Below are 25,075 nucleotides of genomic sequence, written 5' to 3'. Positions count from 1 at the left end.
CTTAGAATCTCTTCTATTTCTTTAGAAAATAGATTTTAAGAAATGAACTTAGTTGGAGTATAAAGAACATAAAGTATTGAGTTACATGTATACATTCTGTTATACCTTGTAGGATGGATGGGTTTTCTGTTTTGTTTATTTCAGAATGTTACATGCTATTATATTAGGTGTGATCTGTCCCTTCTTTGGTAAAGTAGGTCACACTGAAAGATTAAACTGTTACTATTTCATTTTTAAAATGGGGTCAGTATTAAAAACAAAACACCAGGGCTAATGCAGTTTAAATATTGTTCAACTGTAATGTTGAGGAGGTAAAAAGAAATACCTTGAAATTTAAGATGTTCCTACTGGCTTGTACCACTGATGATACAAATGGATCTAATCTCTTTTACTGGTCTTTTTACTAATAAAATTAATAGAAAGCCACCTGGTGGGGCAGTCATGCATATACCACCAATGGTTCAAGTTGCCTAGCAGTGAAACATACAAGTGTTACGGCCTTGTTGTGAAAGTGTTGAAATGTGTTTTGAAGTCTTTGGCAAACTCCAAAAAGTTGAATTAAGCTGTGATATGTTCTATATTTATTTTCCACTTGTCCGTACATTGATACAAACAGAAGAGGAAATGGAAGAAAATTCTGATGACTTTTAGTTATTGATATGAGGATATTATGTTTATTTGGAAAAGCTACATCTGTACTTAATTTACATAATTTTAATAATGACTATTTCAGTAATGCTGTTACTGAATCACTAGAAGCCATTGATACTGTTTTTCTCCTGAAAAACTTCCTTTTGCTTTTGTCAGGTACCTAGGGATACCACTTTAATCAACCTGTGTTTGAGACTGAGATTTTTGTGATCTTTGTTGATAACAAAGGTTTGTTGCAGACTAATTAAGTGGAGGACAGTTCTACTTTTAGTTCACCTTTATTGAAGAGATGAAGCCCCACAGGGTCTCACCCTTGACAGGCCCTAGATTTATGTCTTTCCAGAGATACAGCAGTCTTTCAGCTGGATGTTTTGTTAGGGAAGTGTTGTCAGGACAAAATTTTCTCCAGTGTTTTGCTTGTTTTGGGGTTCCCAGCTTGTTGTGGACTGGTACTTAGTCATTATCTTGTTCTCTATTTTTGTTTAGGAAGGTGTTTTTAGTGTCTTGCTTTATTTTTTATGAAAGGCTTTGAATTACTTACCATTATTTAAGGTAGAAGTACTTTGCAGTTGTTTGAAAATTTTTAACAAGGTTGATGTCTCAGGTTATGAGACAACTATTTACTTATGGAAAAGCAAGCTGAGACTTAGATATAATTACTAACCATTTAACTGATTTCTTCCTGATTCTTGGCCCATGACTCTTTTTATTTTACTATTTGTGGTGGAAATAGGTTAAGTATATTCCTAGCATACTTAACTGGATGCGTCTGTGAAAGGCAAAACTGCCTGCAACATGTAATGAACTATTCTAATATCCATAGTGAATGTTAAATTTCTTATATAAAAGTATTGGATTTTATGGTTCAAGATAATAGGGACCAAGGACAATTATTTCCTACTTTTCTATCTTTAAAATCTATTGAAATGGCTAAGATTAACAAAAAGTTACCCTAGAGGAAAGTGTACTAAAAGAGTTATGTGCTACATCAGTCTGGCTGTTTAAAAAAAAGTAAAAAAATGAATAAAATGCAATCCTTAGATGGTTGTCAAGTTGAATTTAATGACAAATGCAATATAATATAGTGAATGTAGACAAAAGATCAAAATAATCTATAAATAAAGTAGAAGTATTCCTCTAGAATCCAAAGCAAAAAGATAAAAATATGTGTAAGTGAAATTTAAAAAGTCAGGAGAGAAAAGACTGGATGTTCTAGGAAGAGAAGAAAAGTAATACATTGAAGAAACTAATAAAATATGTTGTACTGTTTTCCTAAACTTAAGTGAAACCCAGATAATAAGGATAAGATTAGAATTGTTTACCAAGAAAAAATGAGAAAGACATTCTGTAGAAATTTTTAAAATTAAATTGATTTCTTGAAATAAATGTTTCCCTATATTATTATAAAGCCTATCTTTGTCTAGTTTTTGTTTCATGGTAATCCTGATCATGCGTAGTAAGTTAAAGATCATGCATAGTAAGAGTAGCTTCTCTAATTTTGGGGATAGCTAAATGAAATTGGCATTATTTCATCCTTTAATATTTGGTAAAATTCACCAGTGAAGACCTTTGGGTCAGAATTTCTCTTTGCAGGAATGATTTTCAAGTATAGTTTCAGTTCCTCTAACAATTACAGGGCTGTTAAGCTTATCACTTTCTTCTTGAGCAAACTGTTGTTATGTATGCCGTTCATGAAGTATGTTCATTTAATTTGTCCCATTTAAAATCATGCAGTTGTTTAAAGTATAACGTTAAAGCATAAAGTTATATTTAATATCTACAGAATCTATAATAATGCCATCTGTTTCATTCCTGAAATTGGTATGTGCATATTTTTTTCCCAATTGTGCTGATTAGAGGCATGTGAATTTTGTTGATCCTCCCAAATTTTATTGATTTTTTCTGTTGTTTCTGTGATTTTTAATTCTTTGATTTCCATTTCAAACTGCTATTCTTTCATCAACTGTTTAGAGTGTTAAATCTTTCTTCGTTTCTTACACTAGAAACTTGAGATCGTTGAGTCTTTTCTTACAAAGACATTTACTGCTATAAATTTTCCCCTTAAGATCTGCTTTAACAGCATCTTGTAAACTTTGATATGCCATGTTTTGCTTCTTCCTTTTATTGCTTTCTAATTTAATTCCATTATGAGCAAGAACATGCTTTTTTTTATTTTTAAATTTTTTTAATTTTAAAAATAAAAGGAGGAAAACATTAACAGACACACACAACCTTTTACAAAATAGCAAAAGAACAGTACAGACAATACAGAGTTACAAACAGAGTGGTAGGAAATTAACAATGCTTGTTGTATTGCATATAGATATCTTCAAAGTGGTTTCTCATGAAAACAGACATGCAATATTGATCAATCAAGGACTCATTAATAGTTTCTTTCAGCAAAGAAATAGAAGACAGTAGATCAACTATGTTAACTATCCTGTATGAGAACATACTTTGTATGACTTAAATCCTATTAAATTTTTTGAAACTTTATGGTATAGTGTATAGTCTACCTTGGTAAATTCTATGTATAATTAAATTTATGTTATGCTGTTGTCGAGTGGAGTGTTTCAGAAATATTAATCATTAGTCATGGTATAGGTAAGGCAATTAGTGAATTTGTTCTACTTGTGTTTTTCTTGGGAAGGAATCTGTTCCCTTTTAATTGTTGTTAGAGCATCAGGACAGCTAATATACATTATTTTAAATCTTAATCCCCATTTTTATTTTAATCTTAATGTTCATCATCTATCATGTTGCCTTAGTTGCTTAAGTCAATTTGATAGACATTTTCTCAAAATTAGTTTATGTGAACAATTGTGTTCCCAGTAGTTCTTGCGTGTTTATAATCTTTATACTTGAACAGTTCGGGTACGTAGAAAATCACGAGATGGCTACTGGAAAGTAGAGAGGAAAAGGATGAGTCAGGGAGGGAGAAATGCCATATCAGGTCATCCTTCTGTGACTCATCTCTTCTGACCAGAACCTGCCTCCAAGCATCATATGTAGCGATAGCACCCTCATGGTTCAATCACCTTTCAGAAGCCCTGCAAACGAGCACATGAGGCTTTGAGGGGTCAGCTAGATAAAAATCATAACATTCTGCTCCTAGTCTCCAAAAGACTCATGTGTATCTCTTCCTGCAAAATTCATTCAATCTTAAGAGTCATCAGAGTCTTAACAGTTCCAACACTGCTAAAAGCTCAAATTCGAAGTCTTTTTGAGACTTAAGACAAAGTAATTCTTCACTGTTAACCCCTGTAAAATCAAAGAGATAGTTAAACACTTCCAACGTACAATGGCATGGGTAAAACATTTCCATTCCACAAGGGAGAGAGATGTAAATAGAAAGAAGTCAGATCAAAGCAAGATCAAAGCTCAGCAGGGCAAACATTAAATGTCATAGTTCCATGTATAGCACCCCAGGAAAGATACAGTGATGAGGGCTTGAATGGTCCCATTTTATGCAGTTGTTTGTAGCCGTCATGGCTTTTCTCTCTTGGGCTGGTGTTGCTCACTGCTGTGACTTTCCTCAGAAGTTCCACACTCCTGGTTCCAACTTCCTGGGAATGCTAGTGCACTTTTGGCTTTACTGTTGTAGCTTCACACCTTTACCTCTCAAGAGTACACTGCCAAGTCTCTGGAGCCTCTTAAAATCTGGGTAGACCTCTCCCAGACCTTGCTACTCCTATATTCTATGTTCCCTATAAAAGTAGCACCACCTGTTTGAGCAGTAGCCAGGCCACCTTGTAGCATAGCTGCAGAGGTCTCAGGTACCTGAGTATCTGAACTCTCAGAAACTTTTCTAGCTGACCCTGAATGAACTGAGCTTCCTGGAACTCTCTTCTCAAAGCAAAGTCTTCCACTTTTATAGGATGCCCTCAAGGCATTTTTCCTGTTGTTTTGACTCCTGGTACTGTACTTGACTTCTTAATGCTGATGTTTTCAGCAGCCAATCTCTCCTCCACTAAAACTTTTCAGACCCATACTTTCTGGGAAACTGAAAACTTTCCAAATAAGCTTTTTGCTCCTGATTTTCTGTATGTACCTTGTCTAAAAGCAGCAAGCAGGGGCAATACTAAGCCTGAACATTGGCATCTGTAAAACTTTTCTGCCAGATTTATCAGTCCTCGGTGCTTAATCTCAGTCTTTTAACAGTCTCAGGACATGAGCAAAATGTAGACAAAGTTTCTGCCATAGCAACCTGTATGGCCTGGACTCCCACTGCTAATGGAGTCCTTGTTCCCAAAAGAAACCTCCTGAGCTAGGTTATTACTGTCTGCCTTTTAAATCAGTATTGTGACCCTGCCAACCAGAGTCTCCCATCAAGCCTGGATTACAGCGTTCTAGGGCTTCACTAAGACAACTTTATACCTGCCAAACTCCTCCCACTAATTAGTTCCAAAGGCTTCTAAACCATATGGTCAGATAGTCCCTTTTCTATCACTAAAGCACAGTACTCAACACCCACAAGCTTAAAGGAGGAGAGGTTTATTTTAGTTCACACTAGAAGTTTCAGTTCATGTTTGGTAGGTGTTGTAGTTTGGGGTTTCTGCACGGGGAACAAAATAATACAGGACACATATTTTATCAGCTTATTTTATAATAGTCACCCAAAGAATCGTATACAAAGAGTGCAGGAAATCTGTCCACACACTAGAGACCAAAGAATCCAGCTGAAGGCCTGGATCTCGTGCATGATAATGTCCTGTATGAGTTCAGGTGAAGACTGAGAACCTATAACAGTGCCCCCCATGAGTCCAACTGGAGGCCTGGAGCCCGTGACAATGTCTCATGCACGCCTGTTTCAGGGATCTGCACTGGGAAGGCCCAAAGGTCAATGGTAGAAGCTAGAAAGTCTATGCTGGAGAGATGAAGAATCTGTGCTAGCAGGCTGAAGGATATGCACAGGAGCCAGAAAGTGATACCCAAAATAAGATCCAGAGCTCCTCCGAAATGTATCACAGCCTTCCTCAGCAACAGTGAGGTCCCGAGCTCCTCCAGTGATCAGGACAGCCGAGTTCCCATGAGGAAAGCCAATGTGACAAGCTTCTCCAGGAGACTGAGCAGTGCACCATCTTCCCCTCTGGAGCCAGAAAGCGATTCTCAAAGTGAGGCCCAGACCTCCCCCAGAGTGAACCATGGCCATTCTCAGTGACAAGGTGCTGAGCTCCTTCTATGATGAGAACAGCCAAGTTCATCAGGAAAGCCAGGATGGCAAGCTCCTCCAGGAAAACCAACAGCTCCCTACAGTTTCCCAGCAGCTTCCAGACAGATTCTCTACAGCTTCTACTAATTCCCAACACCCTCTAAGAGGCTTTTCTCCAGTTTTGCCTCTTATGCTGCCAACAACAATCCTCAGGTGGGCCTCCCACACCCAGCACCACGCTAGTTCCGTTCAGCTGGGTGTTACAAGTTGATCAGTTGTCAATCCACCCCAGTAGGCTTAAACATAAAATGGTGTGGCAGAAAGGCTTGCGTGGAGGAAAGCTGTTTATGTCATGGTGAGCTGGCAACAGAGTGAAGAGATGATCCAGGGAGGGAAATACGCCCTGTCAGGTCATCCCAGTGACCTGCCTCTGCTCACCAAATGCTACCTCCCAACATTGTATTTATGATTCAGTCACCTTTCAAAAACCTGCCCATGAGTGCATGAGGCTTTGAGGGGGATATCTATATATAAATCATAATGCTTTATTTCTGAAGTTTAAGAACCAAGATTTGTTTCTTGATATTCTCTTGGGGTACATTTTCCTGGTATATTCTAGGCCAACTTATTGTATGTGTTTAATTTTTATTTCAGCATACTTTCTCGACGTAGTGACAGTTTGTATCTTATGTTCTTATACTGAAGTAATGCAAGTTTTAAAATTTTGAACGTGCAACTAAATGGGATAGAAGAAACAGTAATACATAATCTCAACATGATAATTTTTCAATGAAATGTCACATTCAGAAGTGAGGCCCCTTTCAAAATACAACTTATAAAATCCAAAATCTTGCCTAGGGCTGGAAAGATGTGTTACTGCAAATCATTAAAATAAAGAAGTATTTAAGATACTTGAAATGTTAGTTACATTCCTACTTTCTCATTGGTGTTTAGTCGCTGTATTTCTTGGATATTGTAGAAGCTTGTTCTCTGAACAGATCGGGCAAGTTCTATCCTTAGAGTTTTTGCACTTGCCATCTCTGCTTAGAACTCTTTTCTCCTATACACATAACTTTTATTAATTTAATGGATCAGATGCCTGGAGGGCATGGTCATTAGTCAACCTTCTGTCTAACAGTTTAGCAATATTTTATTGTTTAGTATTTTTATACATATATTTGCATCTCTATGTTAATAAACAATAACCAATATTATGGTATGAGTAGAGTCCCAGAATGGATAGTCTTGGCACATAGAGAAAGCATAGACCATGCTGGATGATAAAAATCTTCCAGTTAGTATAACTAGGATCCTTTGGATTCACTTCCTCTAACAAAGGATAACTTTCCTGTGTATCTTCCTTTCTCCTTGGTTTTCTTAATTTTGCATGACTCTTTACTATTAGAAATAATTCTTTCTGTTTTAATTGTTCTTATTAATATGAAAATACTTGACTTCATATGGGTCTCAGAATTAAGGTGATCTCAGAATAATGTGTCATGTCTAGCATGTTTTTTTGTCAGTGTATAAATATGTATTGGAAATCAATGAGAACAGAAACAATAAGAAAAATTTAAGTAATATTGTACTTACATGTTTTGATAATCTCAGCAAATTTTGTGTAAAGGCAAAGTTAATAAGCAACAGGTATTGAATGTTTTATTATCATTTATCATTTACTATGCCTATTAAAATATTTTTTTCTTTATCGCACTTATTCCCAGTGTAGTATTTTGATTGAGTAGTAAAAGATCGATGTCTGCACCTGGCGTGTCAGTGGCATTCTTAAATGGAGTTTGTTTGTCTTGATAGTTATTTTTTTTTATCATAGCGTAGTTCTTGAAATTTGTAAATTAAAATGAAAAACAAACAACCCAAATCTTATCCTAGGGGATTGCTGGTAATTTTGCTGTGGCTGCCCAGCTCTTCTTTTCCTTGGACTAAAGAATCTTAACCTAAACCCACAACTGAAAATCACCTTATATCACCTTCAAATCGGTTTTCCAAAAATCACTTTATTCTCCTTCACTCTCACCTTGTGTGCCTTGCTTTTCTTTCTAAGTAGACTGACCTGGATGTTTTTCTTTTTCTTTATTTAACATTTTAACATCCCTACTTCTCGAGTAGGTATTATTCCTTGGCAGTAATCAGTGCCATTTACTTACAAGTTGCGCAGTGCAAAATCACTGACACCTCATAGGATGTGGAAAAGAGACACTTGAAGAGTTAAGTTTGAACATAAGAAAATACACAGCTTTATTACAGCAGTTATTTTGTCTCAGATTACAAACCTAATATTCTCAAAATCTTCTGGGATTTCTGATAGTTTTATGAAATCAGGGGACAAACAGTTTGTTGTAGGAAAAATATTATACTATTTCTTCTCAAATTTAGATAAAAATATACAACAAAACCTTGCCTTAAGGCTGGAGGACAGACCAATTCACAGAGGTCCTTTTGTTGTACTGAGCTCTGAAGAAATGTTACAGTAATTATAGTTATACCAAGTAGGGCTTTTAGTAACTAAGTTTTAAATAGTTACAGTACTGCTTATGTATAACAACTTTACCAGTTTTCTTTTTAATGATGGTATTCTTTTGGGTTTCTGACATTGAAGACTTTCTGTATTGCTTACTTTTCAGTTTGCTTTAATTTAGTCATTTTAATGTTGGGGAAATTATACCTTTGACATTATTTCATCTTTAGAACTGTGTTCTTCTTACTAATTGTTTGCTACTTTGTTAAATAAGATTAAGGCTGTTTGAATTAGTTTGAATCAAAAGTTACAGTGAGTTAACTTAAAGATTCAAATTATATTTGCTGAAATTTGGAGCACCTAATCCTAATTCATACCCATTTAATTTCACTGATTTTTTTTAATGTGACAGCATAAAAAAGCAAGCTGTCAAAGTGGAGCATAGAACAATTTACAGTCAAAATTAAGCACTTAAAAAGCTAAATGCCAGTGACTGGTAATGATCAGCCTACATTTATATACAGAAGCTCAGCAACAGTGATTTTATTTTTTTTAGTCCCAGTGGTTTAACATTAAAAGCAAGCTATGTCTTGCTTTCTGGGTTGCAGTTTAGCTTGTGGTTAAAAGCACCCACTGAAAGAAATTTATGTAGAAACCACTGAGGAAGGGAAATCACAGTAAATGTTAGACTTCTGATGTCACAGTTTTTGTGGTATAAAAAGTTTTGAGGTTCATCTTTAGTTTTTTAACCTCGTTTTGCTTTGCTGACTAACAGATTTTGGCAGAATATGGACAACTCTTTGAACATGTATGCTGTTAAGTAAATGCTAAGGCCTCTGCAAATGCAATTTTCTGAATCAGAATATCATTTTCTAATTTTTGTTTATTTTAGTACATGTTTATAGTACATAATGATTTCACTCATCAGAGTGAATTGGTATATAATGATAATTCTTTTTATTTTCCTTTCCCAGCTTCTTCCACTCCAACCTCCATCTTCAGATCTCCTTCTCATTTGCAAAAGATCTATCCCCATATTTCCTATTATCTATTATTTTTCTCTGTAATTTATACTTCAGGTTTCTCAGATAAGAGAAACAATGTAGTAGTTAAGCTTGTATGTATTGCATTAATCTCCTTGTGTTTGCATAGTTTCTGTGGTTTATTTTGCCATTGATAATCTGCATGGGAAATTTTTGATTGTTTTGTATTTATTTATACGTGCTTTATGGGCTAGTCTGTATGCGTTCTCTTGGAGAACGTTCTGTGTGATGCTGAGAAGAGTGTTGTTGGATATGACACTAGCTCTTTTTCTTTGGTTGTCTATGTATGAGAGTGGGTATTGAGGTCTCCCACTGTAATTGTTATGTTTATCTGATTTTTTATGTTCAGTAGTGTTTGTTTTATGAAGTTTGGTGCACTTGTGTACAGTGCATGCACATTTCTTGGGTAGCATTCACACTAGTGCTGGTTTAGTGGTCATAAATTTCCAAAGGTGCTCTTTGTCATGGAAAGAACTTCCTTCTTCAGTTTTGAAAGGTTTGAAGGATATATCAGTCTGGGTTGGAAGTTGTTTTCTTTTAGGGCTTAAAACACTTCAAAGTCTTCTGGCCTTTAAGGTTTATGTTGAGAACTTTGCTGTAATACGAAGGGGTTTACCTTTGTATGTGATTTGTTGCTTTTTTTTAACAACTTTTAAGATTTTTGTCCTTATGTTTAACTTGTGGTATTTTGACTATGATGTGTCTTGGAGAAGTTCTTTTCTGATTGTAGCTGTTTGGAGTTCTGTATGCAGTGTTTATCTGTATCTGTGTGTTAAATTGTTTCTCCATATTTGGAAAGTTTCCTGCTGTTTCTGTAAACAGGTTTTTTATGCCATGTGTAATATCGTTTTTTTTTTTTTTCTTTTTTTTTCTTTTTTGCTACTTTCAGTTAATCTTAGTCTAGCAGCTATGGCTCTGTTTTTCATGATTTGTTGTATTTTAAGGTATCACTGAGTATATATGGTCACCTGTATTATTCCTATCTTGTAGTTCTGACATGATATCCTCATACTGGTCACTTCTGTTGCTCATACTTTCAATAGAAATTTCTTGTTTTGTTTTTTTTTTTGTTTTGTTTTGTTTTGTTTTTTTTCTCCGGTACTGGGAACCAAACTCACGACCTTGCGCTTGCCAGGCAGGCGCTTTGCCGCTGAGCTAAATCCCCAGCCCCTTCAATAGAAATTTCTTATCTCCTGGATTTGTTTGGTATCTTTTCATGAACTCTATTTTTTGCTAAACTGGTCCTTTGTGTTTTCTATTATTTTGTTTAAGCTAGCTCTTTATTAGTGTCTTGTGTAAGTTCACTGATCATTTTGTTTATTAAATCTATTATCTGTTTAGTTATATCATTGTTGGGCTCCCCAAGCTCCTTATCAATCTAGTTTTTTTTGCATCCTTTTTATCTTTTTGTGTAGTTCAGCTGTTTTACTTTGGATTTACTTTCTGTTGTTGCCCTACCAATCACCTTTGGGGGAATTAGGAATTTGGAGATGTGCTTTGTTTCTGTCGTATGTGTGTATGCATAAGGTGTGTGCATGTGTGCTGAGGATTGCGGGTCAGTTATAGTGGAAAGGCTTTGTTGCTAGTATGCAGATCTCTTTTGTGTCTGCTTTCCAGGATGCACTCTGGGCACGGCTACCTGTAGGACTTTGCCTCTGGTCTAAGATCTGACCATGTCTGATAATTTAGGGAGGAGAGAATGCACTGTAATTGGCTCCTCACACAGTTCTCCAGAAATGAACTGCAGTATTGTTTTTTGACAGAAAAACAAACCATACTGGTATGTAGTAAAAGCCAATTAATTAGCAACAGCTTTGCCACCCTGGCAATAGCAACAAAATCAGCAAAAATAATAAATTCAAAGACCATAACAACCAATAAAAGCTACAGTGTATACCACCCTGAACATTTGAAAAGAGATGTATAATTATAGTATAAACACAAAGATAAATATTGATATGCAGCATCTACTAAATACAACCATACCACCATTGACAGTAGAAAAGAATTCAAGAATAAGAGCACAGAGTCAACTAAAATAACAATTAATACATAAAATGTAATGATGATACTAGAAAAAGATGGATGGGATGAAGAAAGGAGAGAGGAAAGAAAATTTGAACAATAAAAGGAAGATGAGACAAAAATAAGATAAAGGATCCTATTAAATAGTAAAAGAATGAATAGCATTGGATAAAAGTGACAGACAACTACAAAAAAAAAAGAAGAAAAATGGCAAAATAAAGAGAAGAGAAGAAAGACCCAAGTCCTCAAAAACCAATGATGTAAAAGAGAAACAAGTATAAAAAAAGAAAAATATTCCCTTGTGTTTTTGAATGAGTGGTTTTCTTCCAAGGTGTGCAGTACTGGAGTCTGCCAGGTTGGGGAGAGATTATAAGTCATTACTGAGACCTATTTTGTTTCCACACTAGCGTTTTTGTATGTGAATGCTGAATCCTGTCTGGTCTTTCCTGGCTGTCACTGGCTTCTCCCCCAGGTCTGTATATTCACTCCAGCTGCTTCCAGGATCCTTGTTCTTCTGTATGCCCTCATTCCTGGCTTTTTGCATCTGGCTTTATGGCCTTTAGGTCTGTGAGGTACGCCTTCCCCGTCCCAGGGACCTTTCTGTCCCTACACCACAGGCTGTGGCAACCATCTAAGCTGAGATGTATCCTTTGATCACTTTGGGAGATGGGGAAAGCAGATGGACCACTGGAGCTGTGTGCTGCATGTATGCAGCAGGACAGGGTTCAGTTTGGTCGACTTAATGCCATATCTTTCAGACTGATCAGGCCTTCCAAAATTTTGTAATGACCAATCTGGGTTTTGAACTTGAGGTGCAGGTCTCTTGTGTCCTTTCTGAACAGAACTTAAACTTATCAGGTGATCTGTGTCTAATCTGTTTCTTCTCCACTACTATAACTTGTGGCTGCCTGGTAGGGTATCCCCAGAAATTCTAAGGTGAAATTGTGTAGGTATTCTGTAGTTTAGTCTTAGGGAATTAACCCCTTCCCAAAATGGCTCCTCATTATATACACTCAGATTTGGCAGGCACTGCATTGACTTTCTTCTCCAACTCTCGCCTGCCATGTAAAAGGAGTCATTTTTAGAGTAAAATCCTACCTTATTTTGCAGTTTACAACCTTGATTGGCATTTCCTTGGGCTAGCACTGCCAGCCCAATCTGTTTCTCTGTGGAACTGTTTACCTTTGTGTTAGCAGAGGGACAGGACCCCTTCCCCTGGAGCCGGGTGTAGCTTTCCGGACTGCTTTGTCCTTTTCTCTGTACTCCATTCCTCCAGCTTCTCTGTAATTTGTGGTTTTCTTGTCAGGTCCTTCTCATTTCTTGGAGATCTACTTTTTTTATTTGGTAAGTTGTTTTCCAGATGTCTCAATTTTAAGTCCCAGAGAGACTGTATTTTGCTGCAGTCTGTACTCCATTTTAAATCCCCCTTGTTCATTTTCTCCTGTTCTTTGTGGCAGAGATGTTCTTCCTAAGAGAAACTCTTTCACTTTCTTTATAAAACCAACTTTGATCTTTCCTCCTGGAAGTTGTCTCTCTTGTAAATATTCAAAGCATTTTGTTCTGTTAGGGTACTATCATTATCTGTAGTAGTTATTTGTGAAAATATGTCACTATACTGTAAGCTTCTTGAGAGAATAGACACTGTCTTGTGTTTGGTACTGTGCATTTATATAGCAGTTACACAGTAAGTGGTTGGTAAGGTAGGATTATTTGATAGGGAACAGGTTATTTGTTTCTTCTTTGTATCAGGATCTTTTTTGTCTGTGTCTTGTACTCTGAGTAAATCTACTTTGAAGATAACAGTACACATGTATTATCTGTTGTTATGCTCTTATTTTGTTATGAAATTTTATTTTTTCATAAAAAGTAAGAAATAAAGATGGTCCTCTAAAGTGTTATGCCAAAAACAAAAACTAGCAGAGTGTTCACAGTTGGTATATTAGGAAAATAGTTTTTTTCTTTGCCACGTAAAAAGTGGACTTATTCCACTTACTGTAGTATAAGATTGAGTGCTAATAAAGAATGTTCAGGGGCTGCTATCACAAGATTTTGTTTATGAATTTTTGCATTATTATAATAAACTTTCACTAATTATCAAATGTGTATTGTGTGCCTGGTTTTATACTAAAGTTCTGATACCAGAGAACTCATTAAGGTCTAAAAAATGATACAGAAATGAAATAAATGTTTGTAACTGGTCTGACCCTTTAATGTTAGAAGTATTGGCTCAGTGTTATGAGTTACGGGTATACCATGCTGCCTGGAGACATGGGTAGAGCTGTTACACAGTGTTGAATTAAATGAGTTAAGTGTTGGGAAACTGTCTTTGAGAATTCTAGATAGTTTCTGAATGTTTTTGTTTTGCTGTTTCGTAGGCATTACCATCCTGCCCATCTTTGCATTGCCATAATCACATTTGCAGCTGCAAAAGACTGACAAGGCAGAATCAAGTAAAATAGCCATAATAATTTAATCTGAAATATTGTATCATAAGTATGGAATAATGTATCCTTGTGCACAAATTAAACTATAGATGTAACAACCTTATATAGGCTCATAAATATGTGTACAAAATTAAGGTCAGTGAGCTGGACATGGTGGTACATGCCTGTAATACCAGTGCTCTTGAGAGCCTGAGGCAAGAGGGTCACAAGCTGAGCCCACCCTGAGCAATTTAGCAACTTAGCAAGACCTGGTCTCAAGAAAAATAGGGAGTTGAAGCCTGGGGATTTAACTCAGTACAAAGGCCTGAGGTTCAGTTCCAGTACTGAGAAAAAGAAAAGGAAAAGAAAAAAAAAACAAACCCTGGTGCAGCATTTCTGAGCTTCCAGTGTTTACAGATTTTACATCTCCATTCTCAGAACATTTCTAGTCTTTTAAATGGAATTTTAGAGTATAAATATATTTTACATATGTATATATGAACTTAATATATCAACAAACTATAAAAAGATGTATAGATATTTAATGCAAAGTTGCCCTATTAATATGAAATATCCCTGTGACATGACACACTCATCTACGAAGAAAGGATGGATAGCAGAAAAGATGTTACAGTTTTTTAAATTAAATATCTTTATTATAGATTTGTCCTTTATCAAAATATTTCTAAGATGCAAAACACAAAAATAGTTAGGAAAAATGTAGACCAGTTGAAAGTAAAGATTTAAATCTTTGATTAGTCTATTACAGGTTGTTAGTTTGTTGCGTTTTCTTCCTACTTTTTGCATGCATGTTTTTTACCTTGTTGAGATCATAAAAACCCACAATTTGGTTACCTTGATGTTTTCACTTACCATAATAGCTTGAAATCTTTCACATCTTAATTTGTAATAGAATCTTAATAGATACAGAATATCACAAAATAGAGACATACCATACAATAAAATTTTTGTATTAAACATTTATGTGTTGCTTACGATGGTAAATATTTTAACTGCATTCTGTCTGATCCCTAGAACAGTCCTGTCAGGTATTGTGCATGAGGAAGTAGACTGAGGTTAAATAACATGCCACTGTCATATAAATAATATAAAATAGTGTTTTTCTTATACTGTGATGCTTCTCATTTGAGTAATTATTCTGTTGTCACTATTTTTGCCAATATACATATAATCTTAATATAATCGTAAAAATAATTCTAATTGGAAGAATCAAAATGCTTGCTAAGTTTCTCTGCTTTCTAATTGGCTAACCCTACAGTATAGACCCACGAGAGTATTTTTTTTACTGTCCCTGACCAAGTCTTACCTTGGAAGTGCAGAAGGATAAATATTAGTTCTAGTTTGTTATTTTCTTAAAATTTTAGTCACTAGTTTCTTCCAGTAGATAAATGATAACTACATAAAAGTTATGAGGCATGATGACGGCCCTCTTACAGTGTCAAAGCTTAAGTTATGCTCTGGGTTACTATGTTTTTTAAGTATTGTGGTAATGTTACATCTAAGAAAGAAAGTTAATCATACAACGACTTTTTTGAAAAATGAAGCAAAACAACAAAAAAATGGACAGGTTGCTAAAAATTGAGAGATGTTTAAATATTTGTCTCCAAAAAAATAAATATCAAGCAGTTGAACAAAATATTTACTTTAAAGGTAAAGGTAATATTTGTCATTGTAACCTGGCTTGTCCAAGAATGTCATAGTAGCAGTTGTAATTTGCAGTTAAAAAAGAAATTACTCAGGCATGGAAAAAAGATACATTGAACTAAATTCTTATTACTAACACCTTTTTAAACATCAAAATGAAATTACTTATTGTTTGGTGCTGGGAAGTGAACTGAGGATCTTGTGCTTGCCAGACAGGTGCTGTGCCACTGAGCTATTTCGTTGGCCCCTGAATTTATTTTTCTTGTGTATATTATTTGGGAAATAATTTTGGTTTGACTCTCTTACGGTAACAGATGTTATTGTATTCTTACATGTAGCTTACCTTGTAGTCTTGACAGTAAAACTAGAAATGCCTAGAAAATAAAATGCTCTTTTTAAAAATTATTCAGTAGTGGCTAATATGTGCTTAGATATCACTGATATCAATGTATTTGTGTTACGAGACGTGTAAGGTTTGTTATTGTGGAGCATTTCAGATTTCATATTTTCAGATAATGCTCAAACTGTATAACCACTTGTTGATCTAAATATTAATTTGTTAAAGGATACAGTACTTTCTAATAGTTTATTTTAAACATTAACTTACAACTGTGTATTTCATTATTTCTATAGTGCAGGTTTTTTTGTTTTGCAGGTTTAGGATCTTCCCTCATGGACTGTTAAGAATAGAGTGCTTGATCATTTTATATCTTAAAAACCTAGACACAGAAATGGTGGAGCTAAAATAATACTTCAGAGTAATTTATAAACATCCCGTGGATAGCCTGAGATAATATGAAGCTCATCAGGTTTTCTGAAAAATAAATTTCTTTTTCTTGTATTTACAGGAAACTTGTCCAGTTTAAGTCGTCTTGGTCTGAGATATAATAGACTGTCAGCAATACCCAGGTCATTAGCAAAATGCAGTGCACTTGAAGAATTAAATTTAGAGAACAATAACATTTCTACTTTACCAGAGGTAAGAAGTAGATTAGAGAAAAGTTGATTGAAACAAGTCTGCAAGATAATATGAAAATGAATCAGTTTTACATCTAGATAAATAATTGGTGATTGAGACTTTAAATAATGAGTATGCTATGGAGATATAACCACCACTAAGATGAAAAAAATTCAAAGAAGAAAGAATGGGTATAGGAACATATATATTTTTTTAATTATGGAGGAAGGAAAAACCAGAAGAGTTGGGGTGCTATTGTCCTTTATAGCATTGTATAAAATTTTATCATGTAAGTTTTTGAAACTGACAGTAAAAACTTAAGAAGAAGCTCCATGACAGATTTAAAAAACTCAAACGACCCTGCTTACTTCAATTATAAAAATGTACTGTAAAAAGATGGTATGTGGAAAGAGAGTACACTTTTCTTTACTAAGATTAATACTAGCTGCACCTCTCATAAGACCCAAATTATTACCCTGCTGATGCAGCAATATTAAAGACTATTTAGTGCATAACAATGACCAAAATGTAATTTAACACATTATTTTTAACCTGGGTTATGGTGTTTCTATGAGAAAAATATTTCTCTCACTATACTTAGGGATTAATTAGATAAGACATACTTTTTAAAATTTTAAACAAAGGCAGTTTCAGTCTTTTCATTAAAATGGTATGCTACTGTTTTAGCATATTTAACGACATGTGTTTATATTAATTTGAGGATAATATCTTCCTCTATCAGCTAATGAATGCAGTGGACATACAGGTTGGTTGAGCTGTGCAGATCTTTTTTCCTAACAATTTAAGATGTCCTATATAAGTGACCGTACCATGTTTTGATTACTGCTAGTGTTTCTTTTTGTATATGTGTGTACCTATATGTATATGTGTGTGTATATATCTCCATCTTCCTGAATTATACTTGACATATGAAGAAGCATTTGGGTAGTTTAAGCTGTAGATGTATATCAATTAATTTATAAAACTGATTTATTCGATTTATATTGGAGACAAAAAATACGAAGTATGTAGCACCTATTAGTTTGGCTCATAATTTGGATGTCTACATTTTTAGTAAATAGCTTGGTCAGAATATAAGTAATTAGTAGTTTCTAGGCTGTTTACTAAGACTGTGAACTATGATAGTATCTTACTTGTGGCAAAAAAAGTATTACTGTTCCTGGAAGATTGAATGGTGTTAAGGAGTAAAATTAACAGCTATTGGATATAGCCCAGAGAATCTCAGACTATCTGAATTTTTGTCCTTTTGTGATTGTGGTAATTTAGAATGATCAAAATGGTTGAGGTTCTACTTGTTTAATGTTATTCTCTTTTTAAAGGGATGATTCATATCCATAATAGGGCAAACTGCATTAATTAGTTCTGGAGATTCTCTTTGGGTATGATTTGTGAGTTTAAGGTTGACTTTTTACCATGCTGTTATCCCTGCCTGAATATAAAAGTAGGTCTATATAAAAATTAAACACAAACACACGTAGCCAGTGAAGAAAAACATAATTTATTGGGTACCTGTTAGGATATAGACATTATGCTGCCTTCATGTACAATATTTTAAAACTAAAACAGGGTAGAATTTGTTTCGATTTTTTTTGAGATGGGGTCTTTCTATGTAGTTCAGGTTGTCCCTGAACACACTATGTAGCCCAGGCTGGCCTTGAACTCGAGGCATTTCTCCTTCGTCAGCTTCTTCAGTGCTGGGATTATGGGCGTATGTCACCTTGCTTAGCAGGTCAGAATTTTTTTGAGCAGTTTTAGGTTCAGCAAAATGAAGTGGGTGGTGTAGACTTCCTGTATATTCCGTCTGCATATATGCATAGCTATCCTCATTATTAATATTCCCTACTAGGATAGTATGTTAATGTCAGTGTTAATGAACCTCTGTGAACATATCATCTGAAATACATAATTTACTTTAGGTTACACTCTGGTGTTGTACAGTCTTATCAATTTAGAAATATTTGTTTTGTTTTGTTTTTTCTCCGGTACCGGGAACCGAACTCATGACCTTGCACTTGCCAGGCAGGCGCTTTGCCACTGAGCTAAATCCCCAGCCCCCAATTTAGAAATATTTGTAATGGCATGAATCTGCCAGTACAATATCATACAAAGGAAATACATAGTCCCATAAATGTTCCCTATGCTGTACCAATTCATTCCTTCCTCTTCCCAGGCCCTGGCAACTACTGAATTTTGTACTTTTATTTTTTTAAACAGGAAACAAAAAGACCCCACAAAATTTATTACATCCCCTAGAGTGAGCATACTTTAATGATTATGAAGAGAACCCTTCAGTCCAAATACAGAAGATTGTGCATACATATGTATAAATGTGTGTGTACATGTGTGCATGTAAACTGGTCATTTCAAGTGCTGTGGGGGAATCCTTTGGCTATGTGCAAATATGAGAAAACATTGCCTTATTTAGAAATAATCTATGAGCCAGGCATGGTGGTGCACTCCTGTAATCTTAGCTACCCAAGTTCAGGGCCAGCTTGGACACTATATGAGATACTCCAGTTGGTTTAGGAAAGAAGAATCATGAAAATGATTTTTAAAGGAAGCTCATTATATTGCTGAAATAAGAGCTGGTAAAATGACTATAAATCTTTCCATTTGAAGACCAACTGACAGTGGACTAGTTTTAATATAGACTTAGACACATAAGGAAAAGGAATTTAATAACTTTAAGTATGTGTGCCAGGATAAGACTCAGCACTAACATGTATTATCTCTTAATCTTCATTATAATATACTGATTATTGAGATGTTCTTAGAGGATAGGGAAATACACTGGAGAGGTTATATTTTAGCCAAATTTGTTACCATAAATATTTTTCTGAAAATATGGTGAGAAATATATTAATTATCTAATTTACCAGAGTTGACAAAGCTGTTAGGTAAAAGATCTAAAATAGGACTCCAGATGTTTCTGATTCTAAAGGAATGTTGAGCAATCCCATGTTTCACACCAACATAAGGAATAAAGGATTCTTTCTTGTACCTTCTCAGTATACTCAAATGTTAACATTTTGTCATAGGAGAATGTCATTTCAATAAAGGCAGTTGGAAGAAAAACATTTCTGCCGTGAGACTCAATAAAGCTTCTTCATTTTCAGTTAAATGGGTTGAAGATGTTTTCTCTGAGTTGACTGCCATACAGTTTTCTTAAATACAGCTCTTAGCTGTGCTCTTTCTTTTGTTTTGGTGCAATAGACAAGTGTTAAGGATCACTTCTTAATGTTCCATATAAAGAACAAATTCCAATTTACTATGTAGTTACACCATCAATTATAGTTATTTCATTCCTTCAGTTGGCCTTGCCAATTGTACTGACACCTTAAGTACTAAGTCTTCAATTTGCTCATGGAAGACAACGGAAGGTAAACATTTAAAACCCATATATCTCTCTTACTCTTGGGTTTGTTGTTGTTGTTTGTTTATGTTTTTAAACTTCAATCTAGAATGTTTTTTTTTCATTATTTAAGAACTCACCTCAACCTCCTTTTTCTGTTTATTTATCCTAGTATTTGAATTTAAATAGAGGAAAGATTTAAAATTTAGCCATTTATTAACTGTGTATTTGATCTCTTTTAGTCTTTACTACAACCTACAAAATAAGGCATTCTTGTTTTAAAAATGAATAAACAAAGGTTCAGACAAACTGCTTACCCAAAGATGTGGTCTATTAAAAGATACAGCCAGGATTCAAAATTATTTTAATAGCCTATACCAGTGGTTTTTGAATATTAATGAGCATTCAAATATCTGAGGAGTTTTGTTGAAATGGACATTATGAGTCTGCGGGAGTGGCCCAGAGTCTCCATTTCCTCCATTCTGCCAGTGGATGCTAATGTTGCTTTTCCTTGACCCAGACTTTGAATAGGAAGAGCCCTATTTTATGTCATTTATTGCTGATGATACACGCTTAAATATTATTTTTTAATTATTTCCTATCTGTATAATTTATTTGTCTAATTTAGTCTTCTAAATGGCAGATTCTTTTATATGTACACACTTGGCGCTTTGGTTACATAAGGGGAAGCTAAAGTAGGGGGAAAGATGAGGTTATGTGCACAGTAAGTACTTGTTAATAGACACTTGTATTCCTTCAAGTTTTACCATATAGAAAAGCAACATACCAGGAAGTATAATTATCTTCTGAATTGACTAGACATAAAAGGAACTGTTAAATTATGGAATAATACTTTTAAAAGGAACTATTAAATTATGGAACTAATAAACTATGGAATAATAATAATAACACCATGGAATAATACATTAAGTTATGAAATACTATGCCTGAGATTATATTAATCTTTTTTTTGGTTTTTTGGTTTTTCTCCGGTACCGGGAACCGAACTCACGACCTTGCGCTTGCCAGGCAGGCGCTTTGCCGCTGAGCTAAATCCCCAGCCCCGAGATTATATTAATCTTAATACTAGTCTAGAAGTAAGTAGACCTGGTCTATAACTAGACCAGGATATGATTAGTACACAGTCAGTGGCAGAGCCAGGACTCAGACCAAGACAGTCTGATTATAAACTTTCTGCTCTTTTGGAAATCTCCATAAGAGATTTGGAGATACTTCTCACCCCCAGATAGGTTTTCTTTACTCCACTGAGTGTTGTAAGTAAACTGAAGCCAAAGAATAATAATCAGGAGAATCTATTTCTTATGAAATCTGGAAATCTGACCATATTGATGCTACAGTTTTTACAAAGCAAGGCAACAGTTTGCTAAAATTAAATAGTGACTGTCTCTAAGTGTGATATCGCAGAACCAGCCCAACTGGTTTCTGTTGTGTATTACCTGCCAGGCCCTTGGAGAAATTTGTATTTGGAACTGGTATTCTATACAAAATAAGTCTTGTTTCAGAACTACATTGTATTCTTATTCTATGCTTTTTTTTTTTTTTAAACAGAGTCTTTTGTCCAGTCTTGTAAAACTGAACAGTTTGACCTTAGCTAGAAATTGCTTCCAGTTATATCCAGTGGGTGGTCCGTCTCAGTTTTCTACCATCTATTCCCTCAACATGGAACACAATCGAATCAATAAAATCCCATTTGGAATTTTCTCCAGAGCAAAAGTATTAAGTAAGCTGAATATGAAGGTAAGCATCTATTAGGAGGAAGGGGGAATTACCAGTATTTCTAATATTTACATTTTTTCATTGGTATAGAAAATGAGTACTAACACTTTGTTGATGGAAGTGTAAACTGATATCAAGGTACTTCAAGGCAGTTTCTTTCAGTTAACAAATATATTAGAATTGTGTATGCCCCTAGGAATTTGTCCTCAGGTAATCGTGAATGACCATAAAAGTATAACTGTAGGGATAGTAATGTCAGAGCTGTTTCTGGGTACCAGTTTTTAATACTAAAAGGGATTTAATTTTGTTAAGTAATGTATCTCAGTGGAATACTGTGGAGCCACTAAAATTAATGTTCTAGTCTAGAAGAATATTAAATACCAGATGCAGTCTTCTTAGTTTGTTAAGTAGAAGAAAAGTAAAGTCTGTAAAAATCTCTTCCCATATGTAGTTTTTACAAGCTGTTTTTAATATGCTTAATTATGTAGTAAATAACTAGATACTTATATGCATATATATTTATTTATTCATTATTTTCTAAAATATGCTTCATTTTGGAGAGCAGAATTATTTATGGGTGATCTTTAGTTTCTTTTGCTTATCTATATGCTCTGTACTGAGTGGATTTCACATTTGTAACACAATTTATTGTGAAGAGAATAATGAAATGGAAAATTATGTAGTCCAATGATTTAATTTCTAGAGGACAGAGTTTAGGCCCAGAGAAAATAATCAAATTGGCCACATAGCTACTTCCTAGTTAAGGAAACATAAGTTTCCCAGTTGCAAGTAGTAGTCTTTCTATCATATTATACTTCATCTTTCTGTCTTTGAACTATTTAATATAATTATGATTTTTTTTAACAATCTAAGTACAGAGTTAATAAACTATACATGGTCATAAATATAGTATGCATTTTCTATGATAATTCTCTGGAAGTGGACTAGTGTAAATTCATGATAATCTTACAATTTTAAGTATGAAATTTATTTATCTGGCTGACTAATGTACTCAGTAAAAGTAATAGAATGATAATAGCATTTATTTTGAATGCTCCTTTTGTAATAATGGGCTTAGCATAGCGGTCCAGATGTTCATTAGTTTGCATCTGATTATACATTTCTATGGGTCTGAGTTGTGGTATGTTAGCTTGGAAAGGCTTGCTGTTTGCAGTAAAATAAAAGACTGCATAGAGCTCTATCTTTTCTCTGATAAATGTTTATCAAAACTTTTTATTGGAGAAAGCAAACTGAAGCTTAATGTTTTCTTCTGTATAAGCACCAGTAATAAAGTTTTAAAAGCGGAAATACTTTACCATACTGTAACTATCAGTTGTTTGGGTATAGACAGATAATATTATAATAAATGTCATGTAGTTCTCTTTTATTTAAGTTTAAAAAAAAAACTTGGTTTTCAAGTGGATATTTGCTTACTGGAATTTTTCATATGGATGCATTTTTTTTGTAAAATGAGACAGTAATCTATATGTATTACAGAAAGAAAGTAAAAATACACAGATTAACAAAAGAATGTAAAATAATCCCACCACTGAGAAGTTAACATTCTGGCATTGTATCATTGATGTCTATCAATGCAGGGGTGCAGATTGTCCTCTCCTGTTACAGTATCTGTAACACACAATGTTGTGTTAAGGGTTGTTATTGATCTAAAAAGTAAATCTGTGAAAACAGGAAAAAGTGAATAGTTTAAAACTTTTAAACACAGAGTCATACTATTTCATCATCTGTTTATTATTATTGTTTTTATTTTTGGTTTTTTGAGATAGGATCTCACTATATAGTTCAGGTTAGCCTTGAACTCATTATGTAGTTCAGGCTTGCCTCCAATATGCAGCAGTTCTCCTGCCCCAGCCTCTCCAAGTGCTGGGACTACAGGTGTATACCATCACCATAGCTGTTTTTATTACTTCATGGTGAATATATTTTACCATATTACAGATTTTTAAAGTAGAAATGTTGATATTTAGTATTTTAATGATTTGATTTGCTAAGACTTTTTTTCTCTCCTACTTTATAGCTGAGCAACTCCTGAATTTCTGAGGTCACATGGTTTCACTTTCGACTGTGTCTTCCATTGTGCTTATATTTTAATTTGAGCATTCACATTTTATTCAGTGCTTTTTGTACATTATTGTGAAATGGGGAAGACATATTTATCACCAGGACCTTTGAAATCACTAGTGATTCCTCCATATATTACATTTTTCTATTCCCATTAGAGATACTCACATAAGAAGCATTAAAAGACTTCCCTTTTAGTCTTAAATGCTTAATTGCTGTACAGAAAAACTTCAATAGAGGCTAAATTTTTTTGCTTTTTCTTCTCTCTGCATTTAGATATCAAAAGAGGAAATGTGGTTTTCTGTTCAAGAATGCTCTTTCCAAAAGGAGGTTTACATGGTGCTTTGTTTCTGTGGTTTCTGCTTGTGATGCTTGTTTTTGTCTTTGCCAGGACAATCAGTTAACATCACTTCCTTTGGATTTTGGAACTTGGACCAGTATGGTGGAATTGAATTTAGCTACTAATCAGCTCACAAAGATCCCTGAGGATGTATCTGGTCTAGTTTCCCTCGAGGTGTGTATAAATGAGCATTTAGAATCTTCAGACTCTTCTACGGTTTCCTTATAAAATTTAAAGTTAAAGTAAGCTGTTTCTATTTTGATGAAGATCATAACTAGAGTGCTCTTAAACATACAACTCTATTAGGATGATGAGGTATTGAATTAATTAGTCTAGGTTCAGTACTTCTGAATTACTCTGGACCATTCTTGGTAGGTTTGAGTGCTATGAAGTGTCTTTTTGGGAAAAAAAAGTTATCTAAAATTCAGGGTTTTTAAAATTTTTCTTTGTAAGAACTATATCATTGTCCACAAAAATAATTATAGAGTCTTTAGACTGGCACTTACAAGCTTCCTTTCTATGACTGTGGCTCAATTTCCATCCTAATCATTCTGTTACAAATGTGGTATCCACATTTCTAGTTTTGTATGTTTAATTCTACTATTCTCAGTACCTTATTATCTCCTTAGTAAGGATGACTTCTCCTGCCTCTGAATCTCTATAGAGTTTTAATATTTTTGGTGAAAGACTTACTAATAGTATATCTAATTTCTCCTGTGTACATTTTTAAAATCCTGTTTTATTTAATAAGGTGAAATCATATGATATAATGGTTAAAAGCAAGGTCTTTGAAATCCAACAGAGTAGGTATAATTCCTATTTGGTCTTCCTGTATTTATGAGCGCAACCTGCCCAAGCTTCTGTTTCTTAAGTTCTGCAATTTCCTAGGATAATAGTATTTACTTTCTAGAGTTGTAATTAGGATTAAATGTGGTAAGCCACGTAATACATTTTAGTATAGTGCCCTGCAAAGGATAAACTCAAGTAGTAGCTTTTATTTTCTTGGTCTTATTATATATCTTAAACTTACATGGGTTATATAACTTTGGGTGAAATAAGTTTACATAAAAAACTAGCTATATGGGGCTGGAGATTTAGCTCAGCGGCAAAGCGCCTGCCTGGCAAGCGCAAGGTCGTGAGTTCGGTTCCC

At 34.5% G+C, this 25,075-nt stretch overlaps 1 protein-coding gene across 5 annotated transcripts in view; it reads left to right on the top strand.

The window, feature by feature from the left end:
- Shoc2 (SHOC2 leucine-rich repeat scaffold protein) overlaps nucleotides 1–25,075 on the top strand; it is an 87,275-nt gene that overhangs the window by 57,490 nt on the left and 4,710 nt on the right. For all 5 annotated transcript variants that reach the window (XM_005403743.2, XM_005403740.2, XM_005403744.2 and 2 more), the window contains 3 exons: nucleotides 16,284–16,414; nucleotides 21,336–21,524; nucleotides 23,977–24,099. In XM_005403743.2, the coding sequence (XP_005403800.1) occupies nucleotides 16,284–16,414; nucleotides 21,336–21,524; nucleotides 23,977–24,099 (443 nt within the window). The remainder of the gene's footprint in view (nucleotides 1–16,283; nucleotides 16,415–21,335; nucleotides 21,525–23,976; nucleotides 24,100–25,075) is intronic.

The sequence above is a fragment of the Chinchilla lanigera genome, unplaced genomic scaffold, assembly GCF_000276665.1.
Source record: "Chinchilla lanigera isolate Chin_1 unplaced genomic scaffold, ChiLan1.0 scaffold00084, whole genome shotgun sequence".
NCBI classification, from domain to species: Eukaryota; Metazoa; Chordata; class Mammalia; order Rodentia; family Chinchillidae; genus Chinchilla; species Chinchilla lanigera.
The sequence above is the reverse complement of the archived record's forward strand: the minus strand, read 5'-3'. Positions and strand labels throughout refer to the sequence as shown.